The sequence below is a fragment of the Seriola lalandi genome, unplaced genomic scaffold, assembly GCF_002814215.2.
Source record: "Seriola lalandi dorsalis isolate HSWRI2012SDOR001 ecotype SW California unplaced genomic scaffold, Sedor1 jcf7180002054579, whole genome shotgun sequence".
Lineage (NCBI taxonomy): Eukaryota > Metazoa > Chordata > Actinopteri > Carangiformes > Carangidae > Seriola > Seriola lalandi.
The window spans coordinates 1,923,882-1,938,297 of NW_019525132.1; the positions used below are offsets into that span (position 1 = coordinate 1,923,882).

General features: G+C 41.8%; 1 protein-coding gene across 2 annotated transcripts in view; it reads left to right on the plus strand.

Moving 5' to 3' along the window:
• yaf2 (YY1 associated factor 2) overlaps positions 1-13,954 on the plus strand; it is a 14,755-nt gene extending 801 nt beyond the window's left edge. Inside the window, exons 3-5 of one of the 2 annotated variants that reach the window (XR_015437943.1) lie at positions 10,214-10,369; positions 10,562-11,530; positions 12,736-13,954. Coding sequence is in view for 1 of the 2 variants with exons in the window: in XM_023417955.2 (XP_023273723.1) it covers positions 10,214-10,369; positions 10,562-10,817 (412 nt within the window). In the remaining variant the exon portion in view is untranslated. Of the gene's footprint in view, positions 1-10,213; positions 10,370-10,561 lie in introns of both variants that reach the window. The other variant, XM_023417955.2, reaches the window with a different exon arrangement.
• Positions 13,955-14,416: the final 462 nt, after the last annotated feature.

Below are 14,416 nucleotides of genomic sequence, written 5' to 3' on the forward strand. Positions count from 1 at the left end.
GGGGGGGGGGGGGGGGGGGGGGGGTTCCTTTGGGACTGAGGGGCTAGCCCCCCACAGGAAAATAAGGACCAGTTTAATCTCACTGCCATCCCCTCCCTCTAAGCAATTTTTGTACTTGTACCATGAGAAGATGGTTTAATGTAATTGTACATTTATCTATTAGGTATTTAACCCTTCCCACTGTTGCCATTCTCTATGCTGTTCAGACAGTAAACATAAACATGGTGGTTCTTTTTCTGTAGTTTTCTAGGCATAATAGCATTTATTCTGTCTCTCTATACTCCTATCCATTTAATCCACAAACTCAACATGTAAATTTGTTAGTTCTGTCTTTTCACATCTCCTCTAAGCAGCACATTAATCTCATTAGTCTCCATTTTCTTGCCCGGGTGCTGACACTGACCTCAGTGAAATGAGGGACAGGCATGGCGCTCTCTTTAAGCACACACATCAATCTAGTTGCCCCGGTGATATTTGTAACAGACCCAGGGGCTAGACAGGTACTCAAGCATACAATACACACGCACACGCGCACACACACACACACACAGAGCCGGTGCCCTCTGCGCCTGTGGATGATATTTCTCCTGACATCAGTGATTTGAAGCAGGAAATGACTTATTCCTTAGTGAGCAGTCATTATCAGGATGAAAACACAACAAAAAGGGTGAAGGAGGAGGAAGTGTGGCTGTTATCTTCTTCCGCATTAGCACAACTTTCTCAGTGATTTCACTGAGAGCAACAGCACATCAGTGCAGTTGTCAGTTCTGATGCCTTTTCAGAATTGTGGCATTTCTTGTGTTGGTGCACGCAATTACACAATATATGCCTGTGTGTATCTGGTTTTTTTTTTTAGTGTGTATCTCACTTGTGTATGTGTGTGTGGGAGGGCTAGTTGTGGAAAGAGGTTGTCAGAGCAGCTGCCAGACAGACAGCCATAGCTCATTACTATGCAACAGCTTAATCAGCCTGCTGTCATCAGAGACACACACACACACACACACTGATGTACAGATGCACTCAACATGCAAATTTTACACATGACTGCATACATATTCGTACACAAATGCACGTTCTTGATGCGCACACTCCTAAACACTCACTCAAGCGCAGTTGCTGCTCACACAAACAAAGAGATTGAGCAGCAGACATGCTGTTGTCGTAGAGTCCAGCTTATTGCAATTGAGCGTTGATTGTTGAGGACACTTCAGCGACTCTGGTGTGTTGCCGTAACAAACAAGCGGCCTGCAGCTGTGCAAAGAACCTGCCTGGATCTTTACCAAAAGCTTTGACACTCTTTGTCCTCCCCATCTGGGCTTTTTTTGTTTGTTTGTTTATTTTTTGGAGAAGGTCTCAAGGACACGAGGGTCCAGAATTCTTTGCCACACCCCTGACACTTATAGCGACAAATTTAATAAATGTCAATAAGAAGGTCTCATTTAATGTTAATAACCCCATGTCTTCCCAACTGCAGTGCTGCAGAAGTGTTGTAGTAGTAGTGTTGTCATGCTCTGACACAAGGCCACACATAAACACTCAAACGCGGGCTAACACTGCAGCAAAATGGCCACACAGGTGGTCGCAGCTGTTAATGACCGAACACAACAGACAAGTGGGTTTCTCAGCGAGCAAGCCGAAGGTGCTAAAAGGGCAAACGACATGCAGAATATAAATGTAGGACACGGCAAATTCCCTCGCTGGTTACTAAACAAGCATGACTGAGCTATTACTGTGAAGTAATGAATTCATGCTTGGCCCGGGCGAGCATGGAGTGTCCAGTGGCTGGAGGAAGTGTCCCATAGCCTGAAGGTCACCGGTTTGACAGCCAGGGTGGGCTCTGTGGAAGTGACTTAAATCATCTTATCACTTATCAGAGGTCTAACTCAACACATTGAATTTCACTTTTGCTGACGGGATCTGTGTCTTTTCAGCCAGTGCTAAAGGTTACGAAAGCTAAAAAATAAATAAATAAATAAAAAAAGGGAAAGTTTTAGGACAAGGTAGAGCAATATTTTAGGAGAAAGAGTTTGCATCTAGATAGCCGTCAGGAGATGAAGATGAATGTTTTATGAAGTCGAGGTTTAGCAGATCTTGCCGCCTTGATCCGACTGATGTGGAGAGATGATCTACTGCAGGGGCCCCAAGCCGGCGGGCTGATTGAGCGCACGCTGTTGAGGCTGGGAGTTTGACTGGAGACAGGGATACATCAGCGAGATTGGACTCACTTATCGTCGGAGGTGGAGGGAAATGGAAGAGAGAAATGGATTGACAAAGAGGGAACTGGCCGACGTTCTGCTAATTCTGCGAGTGGCTCGGAAAAGTTCTGCAGCTAGGAAGTCAAATGTAAAGAAACATAAGTGGATCAAGGCATAAAACAGAAATGTGTGTTTAAATATTCTCTCTACACCTAGTCATTTGTGCAAATTAATGTGAAAAAATATGGTGCTCTTCTACGGCGAGCTGCAAGCGTAGAGTATTTAATTAAAGCTATCTTAGAGGAGCTTTTGGATCACAACACAGGCTCATTACCTTAAGACTTTTCTGAGAAAAAGTGGCCATTTTATCTTCCTGTGACTCTTTGGCCTCAGTCCCAGCCTTTGATAACCAGCGTGATGGATGAAAGTCATGGTACAGTGGGGGGGTACTTAGAAAACAGGCTGTTTGATAAGTGCAAGGTCACAGGTTTGATTCCTTCATCAGCTGGAATACCCAGGCAGAGCGTCCTTGAGCAAGACACCAAAGGCCTCCCAGTGCACCCATCAAAATTTGTCCTGGATTAGAGTGTCACCCTAATGTTTAAAATATAAGATGAAGGATCAGACATGTTTCAGAGTTAATGCACCTGTCAGGTGTTTGGACTGAAAGCTGAAAATGTCATGTGAAGTGGTGCCGACAGACAGCTATTAAACCCAAACCTAAACACCATCCTTAGGCAAATACTGCTGGGTGTAATAGAGCGGTGTGTGTGTGTGTGTGTGTGTGTGTGTGTGTGTGTGTGTGTGTGTGTGTGTGTGTGTGTGTGTGTGACCTTCTCTGGTGTCTCGCCTCCACTATCTGCATCTGTTCACTGAGCTGAGCTCTGACAAGTCAGGCCCACCAGGGAAACACTCAGTGTGTGCATGCTCTGCTTTCAAGAGCATGTTTGGCAGCATTATATTTCTACAGGTCAGGACAGTGAGCTTGATCATGTTCCTATTAGTTCTCTCTCTCTTGTTTGCGTTTGCTCCCTCTCCCTACCTTTATCCGTTCTTCCTCTCAGCGATCTTTTCTGTCTCTCCCTCCCTCTCTTTCTCTCTCTCTCTCCAGAAGTTGAACTTAACCTAGGGCGTCTCTCGGTGACAGGTTGACTGATGTGCAGGTTTCACCGGCTCCACCTAAACAAGCACAAGCTTTTCTGGCTGGCTGGAAACTTGTCAGCATTTGGCTGTTTAGATGTTGTTTTATCATCCTCCACACAAGCTCGCCCTCACAGTTCATGTGCAGTGCTCACACTCAAAATTGGTCTAACTGCAGTTAGTTTAGTCACTGTAAAAAAAAAAAAAAAAAAAAAAAAAAAAAAAAAATGTAGCTTTCAGTATGATACAGTCTGAATTATCAGAAGCACGAATGCAGCATAACTGGTGAGTTTATTGATACATATGAATAAAAAAACCTGAGGAAGAACAGTGGGCAAGTATCTATAAAACCAGTACCTACAAGTAGGGCTCTAACTTAATAATTTATTAATCCTCAGATTGTTTTCTGGATTTACTGTTTAGTCCAAAAATTGTCTACCAGTCTCCCAAAGTCCAAGCAGACATCATCAAATGTGTTGTTTAGTCTTATCAATCTTGAGATTTGGCCTGGCCAGTCAATTGTGAGCATTTTTTTGCTTGAGACATGGTGGAAAAGATCAATGGATTATCAAAATATTTGCACAATAATTCTCTGCCCATCATCTAATCCTTTCAGCGCTACCAAAAAAGGAGACAGTGATCAGTCACATGTAAACAAGATGAGTGAAATAAAAGCTCTCACAAATCCCAAAGTTCAGATGCAGATGTTGACAATATACAATTTTACATATATAGTTGCCATTTGTTGTTGCCATTTCAAAGCTTTTGCATGAAGCCAGCCAGTGATTGGTTTCAGTAGATATGCATTATAAATATGAGATAACAATCAGCCTGCTGGAGCTGTCTGTTTATGTGCAATTGAGCTGTGGCACCGAGCTGGTTCTAAAATTTGGGGTGAGAATAACTTCAAATGCAAAAAAGGAACAGGATTAATTATTTCTTTTTTTCTATTCTCTCAAAATAGCTGCATTGGTAAAAAATAAGTGCAACTGCTGTAGAATAGTTATATACAATACAACGCTGTATATGCATACATTAAATGCTGCCTGGAGAAAAATGTATCATTGAAATTCATAGTGTAACATGTGAAATAGCTGTATTTGTGTACTGTTCCACTGCCTGTGTTCGCAGTTATACTTACAAGACATGAATGCATGACTGAAGATGTTCTTTTTGGCAATAAAACCAGTTGCTCTATGCTTACATGTCTATTAGGTGTATTATTAGCTTCTTAGTAAGGTTTTCCCTCCTCCATTCACTTTGCAGCGAAAAAAAACAGGTTATTTCTCTGAATGTAATCTGTAAAAAGCTGTAAAGGTGTGTGGGTGAAAGCTAATTTACTAGACACAACAAAAATGAACCCCTATTTGGCTGCTGTGTTAATGCCAGTGTTAATTTCCCACTCTGATTACACAAAACGCGCTACTAGCAGAGAGCAACACATTTGACTCTCACCTTAGAGTCGGTGTGTTTTCATTCACTTTAAGTGCCGATAATGAAAACGCAGGGTTTGTTTTTAATGTTCCACAACAGCTTTGGTGCTTAACGTTGAGTCAAGTCTCCTCGGGAAAAGTATTATGAAATACATCCAGGTATTTTCAGCCATTCTTGCTTGTGTGCGCTCTTTGATTTTGAAATAGTACTCAGATCACGAGTGATTATGTCAAATGAGATCATTAGAACAGGCAACAGCAGATACTGATAAACAAGTTTTATGAGCTGGGTCAAATCTGCAGTAGAGTAAAGCGGGGATTATTATTGCAACCAATTTAAAAAAGGAAGTAAAATGACTGATGTAAATTGCATCTATAAACATGATGCATGTAAAACAAACCAATCAGTGTTTTATAATCCCATCTAAAATATTACACCGTCTAATAAGTCACACAGTGGGCTCAGTCGTGTGGGTTACTGGTGTTAGTGTTCACACAGCCTACAACCACTGAGTGTACACCGGGGACAATGAAGCTGGCTGTTATCACGTCACTGTGGCTGAAGATTATGGCTACATGATAAGCCTGTAATTACTACAGTGACATTGATGCATGACATACTGCTCTGTGTGCGTGTGTGTGCGGGTGCGGGCGGGCCTTTGTGTGTGAGAGGAGAATGTGGTAGAGTATGGCTAGCAGGCTGTAGAAGGTGTCATAAACCACAGGACGTGGAGAGCCATCTGTCTCTCTCTCTCTTCCATACACACACACACAAAACACACACACACACACACACACACACATACATACATACACGGTGGTAGCATGTACAGGCAGGGAGAGACATTAATCATCGGGTTGGAGGAGCTCCCAGGAGCAGCCTACAACCTGCTGATAGAAAACCTGACACACACACACACAGACACACACCTACACCTGAACTGAGGGGTGTTCAACAGGGAAAAAAAACACTATTTCACAATGATCTTACAATCATCACAGAACAGTGAGATGAGATTTGTTTATAGCTGCACACACAATACAGTGCTTATTTGCAGTCCATCAGCTGTCCTGTGGGCTGTTTGCTCATCACACAACGTCCTGGACAAATGTTAGCGAGCAGTCCAAACATCTGCACAACCCTGTGCCGCCGCCGCCGCTGCTGCTGCCGCCTTTTGGATGCAACACATGACTTCTTCAACATTTTAAACTGCCTGGAATAATGGGCCAGAGCTGTCATGTCAAGACTAGAGACACCTTTTTGACCTTTAAAAAATATTTTAAAATATAAAAAAAAAAAAAAACACGGTCGCAGAGCTATGACTCTTTCTCCAAAAGACTGCCTTGACTTTCAAAGCAAGACACTTGATTTTTACATCTGACATCAGTGCACCACATTTGTAGACCTTCATGTCCTTGTATAGACATTTCACCTCCTGAGTTACTGCCTGCAGTGAAGTTTATGGATTCATTATGGTACCAGTGTTGAGTTTTATTTGGATCTGTCCACCCAAAAATATAAGGAAACTCAATAAAACAGTTGCTAGGTGTACTTTGCGAAGTGGTTTATTATAAATTCTGTTGATACCATATTTGTCTATAAGAGAAATTCTGGCTCAAACACACGACCACACCATCTGTTTTAACTGCTGAGTCACATCAAGCAGTAGTGTTGACCTGTTTGTCCACTGTGGCAGAAACATAACAGTTTCATAATTTGACCGCCTACTGAATCTGCCACGTAGAAACACTTAATTCCAAACTGTGACCCGATCAGGACCAGAGGAGTTAATTTTCTAGTAGTGTGCTGGTTCATCGAGTGCTTTATTTACTTATTTTCCTCTGTTTTTTGAGCACAGGCCAGAGGTGGAAGAGTGTGAGGTCAGTGGGTGCACCAGAAGGAGGGAGAAGAGTGCAAAAGGGTAGAGGAGTGAGATAGCGATAGATGTGTGTGTGTGTGTGTGTGTGTGTGTGTGTGTGTGTGTGTGTGTGCGCATATGTGTGTGTGCATATGTGTGTGTGACATACTTGGGAAGGGGTCAGCCAGAGTTCCCCTGTCCGTGAAGCAGTGAGGGATCAGTGACAGCATTTGTACTTTCCGGCGTTTCTAGCTTGCAGGACTAGACGAGTTTGTCTTAAAGCTGTAAAAGATCGTGAGCTGGAACGGTTCAGAGAGAGAGAGTTATGCTTGTTTTGTGCTTTGCACTTATGCTTTAGAAAATTAGGGATGTTCTTACTGAGAAGAAAACTGGTGGAACTGATAGCAAGGAACATGTCTGTATAGTCTCCCTATTGTCCTCATAGATAGACAACATGTTTTCCCGATCACATTCTGTGAATTAAAAGCCAGAAATCAAAGAGATTGTAACTAACATCCATTGTTGTCTTTACTCTCCCCCTTTTCAAGGAAATACAATTCGATGTGTTTAAGCCCTCCTCGTAACATCCTAATTTCCCAGTGTGGGACTCCATTAGCTGCTGTAGAATAGATGGCATGAGTGGAGCAAATATCGATTGGAACAACAGTTCCAACACGCAGTATTAATGTCAGAAAGAATAGGCCGTTACATTAGGCACAGAAATTCCTGTTGGAATCAATAGACACACACACACACACACACACCCTCTCAGCTTCTGAGGCCAGCAGCGAAGGCCTAAGTGCTAAGATAATAACCATTTGATTGGGTTAACAGAGGCAGCTCTGTTTAGGCTTGCTGCTTTGCCTCACTGTAATATTAGGTTGTCTCCTCTTTCACCTCCAGGTTATTGAGCTGGCTCTATTAGAGAGAATCTACTTCATTGTAATGCATGAGGAAGATGGGATGTACAAAATATGTTTATAGTTGGCCCTCATTACTCTCAGGCACAACGAGTCTTTTCGTTTTAAATAGAAAAGACCATTATTAGGCTCAGCTGACTCTTTTTTTTTTTTTTGTCCTTGATCGCACATTAAGCAAAAACATACCGTGCTCATTTGCTGCTTTAATGAGACAGCAGTAATTCATCTGCTCATTACGTACAGTAAATCACAGCAAAACCACATCTTGAACTGAATTCATCACTCAAACACAAACCAAAAGGAGGGTATGAATGAGGCAGCCTGTAGTCTTGTTTTTATTTTTGGAAGCTGCTAACATTTGTCCTGAGGGCAGGACGGTCGATTCTGTTGTGACAGTCGCTGCTTTGTGTGTGAGCTCCAGTAAATTCAGAACACCAGACACTGCTTTGTTGCTGTAGGAGGAGTGCTGTGGTAAAGGATGTCAAGGAGAGCTGCAAATTGCTTGAGCTGGGGAACAGAGGACTTTGAGAGGCCTCTGCCTTTATTTAAAAGTGTCAGCAGTTCTGCAGCATCGTGCTGACAAGACAGACATATTAGAGGATCTCTACATCTCCTTCCTATCAGACAGTTATGTAGGCCAAGAGACCCATTTGCATTTCACTCTAGCCTCACTAGCATCACTGCATGTTCTGTGAAGGCAGTGATAACTCGGGGAAAAAAAAAAAAAAAAAAAAAACTGACTCTCGGAGAGACTCTTTTGAAGCTGGGCCCCAATTTAGGTCATCCCAGAACTGTTAAACAACAACTTTGCCCTTAGAACAAGAAAGCAGACCAGCAGACTCGCCTCATACACAGTATTTCCTCCTAGAAAATGAGATTGAAGCCTCTAAATTAAAAACTAAATAGGCCACCAAGGCTCCTTTTTGGCAAAAATGTGGCACACAGCACCGCAACTCTTGGCCAGGTGCTCAGACTAATTTTGTGGATGGATTCTGTTTAGTCCAGCAGATTTGTACGTGCTGTCCTTGTACTGCATTACACCCTTATAATTACATTAGGCAAGTACAGAAGGACATTTTTCATGAAGCACCTGGAAGCCAATGTTTTGTAATTGCAAAACTTTTCAAAAAGGGTTCATACACAGGTTAGTGCACTCGAGTGAAGCTGTTGTATAGTGTTACCAACAGGGCTTTAGGAATTAGAAAAGAGCATTAATACTTGTAAATTCTATGGTAGATATTTTATGTTTTCTGAGCAGTAGGTTAAATGTCATGCGTCAACAAGGCGAGGTGAGGGAAATATCTTTCAAAACCTGTAAAACTCGCTCATGAAAGATGAAATTGGTTTTAACAGCTCTGATTACAAGTACAAGTGCTCACAACAGGGCTCAGAAAACACACACACACACACACACACACACACACACACTGTGCTCTTCTGCTGTCCTCACCATGCCCTCATGCTTCATCCGCTCACTGCTGTCTGTATGTGTGTGTGTGTACGTATTCATGTGTGCAGTCATGTGCCTTAGTGTACATGTCGTCTGGATTGCAAACGTTTTCATGTGTGCCCATTTGGCTGTCGGTGCAGTGTCTGCATGCCGTGATGTGCATAGGTGCCTTCATACATGTAACTGACTATTTGTATGCTTGTATGCGTGTGTATGCAGAATTAGGCCCAAGATGTGTGTGTCGACTCTCAACAGATGGCCTTTTCAACACTCTCGCCTTTCAGCTAGGGCTCTTGCCAGCCCCAAAACACACACACACACACACACACACACACACACATACAGAGAAATACGATCGCAGTCCTCATGCATGCAAACTGTTGCCAGACCAATTGCATAATGCATCATTTTTGAGACAGTTGACACTCATGGAGGGTGGAAATGTGACTGTGAGGAGGAACATTTAGTGAAGCATGTTCCACTGTGTTATTATTTGATATCAGATGTACGTTTAGCATTGTGTTGAACCCGTGTATGAAGGTACAAGCATTGCCATTATTAACAAACCTGGACTAAATGAATGTTGATGCAAGTACTGAAACAATCCAAGGCTCCAAACATATTAATGTGTGTTGTATATTATCTGTAACCAAAATCTTTAATAATAAATAAAAATCAGGAAAGGCATAATTATTCTAGGACAGAAGCCGCTTACACAACACACGGTGATCACAGATGGGAAGCTGGTGAGGGATTGCTGCCTTGTTGCTGGAGTAAGCTTGCATACATGTTATGCATTCTGAAATCTGTGTATTTTGCAGACTTACAATTCCTATCACACCTTTGTTTTCAGCAAAACAAATCTCATCTTGTCAATGTGTATCCCTGCGAGTGCTAAAAACAAGCCGGTGCAGGTATTCTACATATCTCACAGATGGCTGAATCCTGAGTTTTATTCTGAATGCACTCGGTGTGTGTTGCCACTTGCTGCCAGTGTTAAGAACACTTCAGTAGCGCCATCCTAACCAACACTGGCAGTGATTATTGGCTCTTGATTATGGTGGTACGCTAGCATGAAGCCATGTGTTCACTGTGATTTTCCCTCTCATTAATCTGCCACACTCTGTCTCTCCCCCCTTTCTCTCTCCCTCTTTATGTCTCTCTCTTTACTCACTGTTCCTCCCTCCCCTTCCCCCACTTCCTCCTCCTGGATCAGGAAGCCTCGTCCCGTCTCCCAGCTCGTCTCGCAGCAGCAGGTAACGCAGCAGTTTGTGTTGCCCTCGCAGCCCAAAAAGGAAAAAAAGGAGAGGGTAGAGAGGGAGAAGAGCGACAGAGAGCCTGCGCTCAAGAAAAACAGTCACAAGAAGATGAGGTAAACAAACTGACACCAGGTTGGGGGATCAACAGGAATCAGATATTACAGGGATGCATGAATAAACACCAGACTCTATAGATGCTGTTTATGTTGCTACCTGAAGCTAGGTCATGCAGGATTTCAAACAAATATTCTTAAATACAGTCTGTTTTTTTTGTCACTTTCCTGAACGTTTCTCCCACCCATCAGGCCGAGATTAAAAAACATCGACCGTAGCAGCGCCCAGCACCTGGAGGTGACAGTTGGGGACCTGACGGTCATCATAACGGACTTTAAGGAGAAGGCCAAGCCCACGTCCACCTCGGCCACGTCCTCCAGCGCAGCATCGTCGTTGGTCGACCACCACAGCCAGAATGGCTCCAGCTCAGAAAACACAGAGAAGGGGCTTTCCCGCTCCTCCTCACCACGGGGAGAGGGGAGCTCAGTCAACGGAGAGTCCCACTGAGTCACGCCCCCATCCACCTCCAGCCACATCTCATCTGCAAGTCCACAGGTCACTGGAGGGGAACCCTACTTCTACTTTAGAGCTGCACAAAAACAGTTTTTTGCTTACTTTCCTCTGGAATTGTGACCTATTTATCAAAGAACGAGATGCCAAGCCTTCAGATTTGGCATGTTTAATCATTTGAAATATTCTCCTCAGCACTGGAATTCTGCATTTAGAAAGCAATATGAATTAACTTTTACTCCATCTTGGAAGTTGCTGTCATCTACATTACAAATAAATGTTTGGACAGTGTGCTGAACGCTATCAGTTTTTTAAAATCCTCTATGGTTTCCTTCAGATGCACCTACCTATCAAGATTTTTCTGTCTTCGATATTTTTATTAAGCGAAATGTGCAGCCCCACCCTTGGTATCATCTTGAGTGGCCGGCAGAGTGACCTCTTCTTCCTCCATGTGGAATTCTCAGCCACTATCTGGATTCTTTACCTACATGTTATAAACCTGAATAATCTAGTACACGGTTTCTCGGTGTCCTTACACTGAACCTTCAATCTGACAGTGAACCTTTGCTCCTGATCTCCTGATACTCCAAGCTTTTACTTCTGGACTGCCTCTGCTGAAGAGTGACTTTTTTGACACAGCATAGTGGCTATACTTGTTCTGTCACCATTTGGTGATTTCCATAATGTTTGGAGCAGGTTGTCTAGTTCAGGTATGCTTAATTATGTCCGTACAATGGCACTTGGAAGAAAAGTACAGCATGTAATTTTAAAAGGTTGATACTGGTGTTATTTTTTTTTTTTCAAGTTTGTGCCACAGTCAGCTAAGTTGGACTTAAGTTATTTATCTATCTTGGCTGCCATTCATTTTGTTCACTATATAACCACAATCATAAACCTGCATTAAGTGATATTTTTGATACAAAACATAAATCTAATTACTTTGGGTAATGTAAAAACCTGAACTTAGAACATGGAGACTTCTCTGGCTATAAGCAGTTTTTCGTTTTCTGACCCTCACAGACCAGACCAACCATAGCTCCTCCACGTTCAGCAAACCAGTTCAGACAAGCTACTGTTACACTGCCTGGCTAACATGCAACAGCAGAAGCTTGATATTGGCTAGTAGCTGGTAGACAAACTAACTAGCTACTAGAAAAGTAGTTCGGACAAGGTATTGTTATGCTACCTGGGTAGCATGAAAAAGCAGGTTTTAAGTTACGTAGTAGCTTGATAATAACAGTCTTAACCAGTACTAACTAGCTACTAGCTAAGTGCAGACCAAACCAGAGCTACCACAGTCAGGTGAATATTGGATTGTTGAAAACAACAGAAACATCCATCAATAGTTACACTAATGTTGGTATGTGTCTGCTAGGTATGGAAAAAAATTGTTAGTAAATTGCTATAAAATTGCCAATGTATTAGCTTTAACAGCTAAAATCGATATCTCAGGGCCGTGTTTCATAAAGTTGATATTGTCTTTTCTGCCCTCTAGTTGTCAAAAAAATAACTTAATGCAGTTTTAAGAATTTTCCAAGCTTTTTAACTCATCACAGTCGGCGTGAAACTTTCTGGACTCTTTCTGTCAATCATTGTAAATACATGATGTAGACAAAACTTGACATTCTTCGCGATAATGTTATACCATGGTTCCTGTCAATCGAAAAGAGATATCTAGTCAAATTAGACAACAATTCTTGTAGCCTTGCAAATGCACATTATATTTTCACTTTTATTTTCTTAAAACAAGACCCAATTTCAAGGTTTATCTTAGTAAAGTTTGTTTTAGAGACGGAAAAAGGAACGTTGATTGCATGTTGATTGAGCGATCGTCAACCAACTGTAGAAGATGACAACGGTGCCGTAGCTGTAAATGACACCGGTATTCTCCTTTTAATCTCTGTTGCACAAACAGGGCAGTACCTACTCGGTGACCAAGTGGAAAACCAGGGGATCTTCATACTGCTCTGCTGCCACAAAGGGACCCAGTTTGGATACAGCATGGTGCTTGTACAACGGAAAAAGAGTTCTGACTTTTGGACACATTTATGAGCTGTACAGGGGATATCCTGCAGTGCGATGGACTTCAGAGACTGTTTTAATTCCTCCATTTTGACAAAACAAAGTGGAGGCGCTTTAGAGTATACTAAACTCCCAGCAGAACAACTATAGATCAACCTAACTACACAATAACTTATAAAACCTGTAGAATAACTACACAGATAATTGATATTTCTAAAATATTGTACTACAATGTCTTGATGTGGCTGTATTATCCATCATACCAGTGTTATTGTCGAGATTTTTACTTTAACATTTTAGCACACATCCTGAGAACTGTCACGGCATGATAATATTGCGGTCTCGGTATATTGTGGGACAGGCTATGTCTCTTAGTTAGTATTGTTTAATGTGTCAGAGATGTACTCTCATAGGTTCACTACACTAGCTGGGACTAGGTGTGTGGACTCGTGAGAACTGTTCGGACAGACATTTGTTATTTGGTTGTGGCAAAAATGGAAGACACTTAAAATGTGTTAGTGTCACTTGTTGATACTTTACTGTTTGTTTTGCTTTGCCATGCTCAATTGTTTTAAAAATGTGTGAACTTGTTTATTACATGTCTGAATAAGAAAATAACAAATTTCAAAACAAAAATGTCCTTTTCTTATGCACACAAATTTTAATTTTTGTCAGTCTCTTTTACATACAGATTCATGCACGCACACATTTTTGTATTTTGATTTGTTTGTAGCCTTCTATGCAGAGTATGTTTTATTGTGTCTTTTAAGTCCATCTGTTGAATGACTCGATAACTTATCTTCAACAATGCATGCAGTTTCATTGTTTACTTAACAGATCAGGCCCATCATGCAAAACTCTGCATACCCACCTTTTCATTTGAAAACTGTGTTTAGCCACACAATATTTAAGGCAAAAAAAAAAAAAAATCAAAATGGCATAAATATATTAGGCATGCAGCAGTTGAGCATAAGGTATGGTTTACATGCTAATTAATTAGCTACTACATCAGTAAATAACCTCATTTTCCCCACACTAAATGAAAATGCAATTGACGTTCAGGTCTGTTTGTCTAATGCAGCCACCTCAATAAAGACGACTAGTCACTTAAAGCCAGGCTGAATGGGTCTTTTCAGAGGTGAAATCAATTCAAAGTTGCAGCAGACAGAGCCTGAGGGGGGAGGGAGAGGGAGGAATCAACTTTGCTTATCGCTCCCACCCTTCCCCCATGTAAGGGGGTCTCGACCTCCTGCTTCTGTTGCATGAAGCTCATCAAGTGAAACTAATAGAACAAAGAGAGCAGCCGGAAGCGTGTTCTTGCTTTCAAAATAAAAGAGTGAAGAATGGTGTAAAGGGAAAAAGTGGGTGCACAGAGATAGAAAAAGTTATTTCGATCAAAGTAAGCATAAAAGGACCACAGAAAATTAATCAGAAAATGATTATCATGATAGAGTTAAGATGTTAGGTATACAACTTAAAACTCGTCTTTCAGAAGCTGTTGCTAGTTTGTCTCATTATTATTGTAGGGCTAAACACTAAGGAAAACCAACATGGCTATACATGCAGAGATAAAG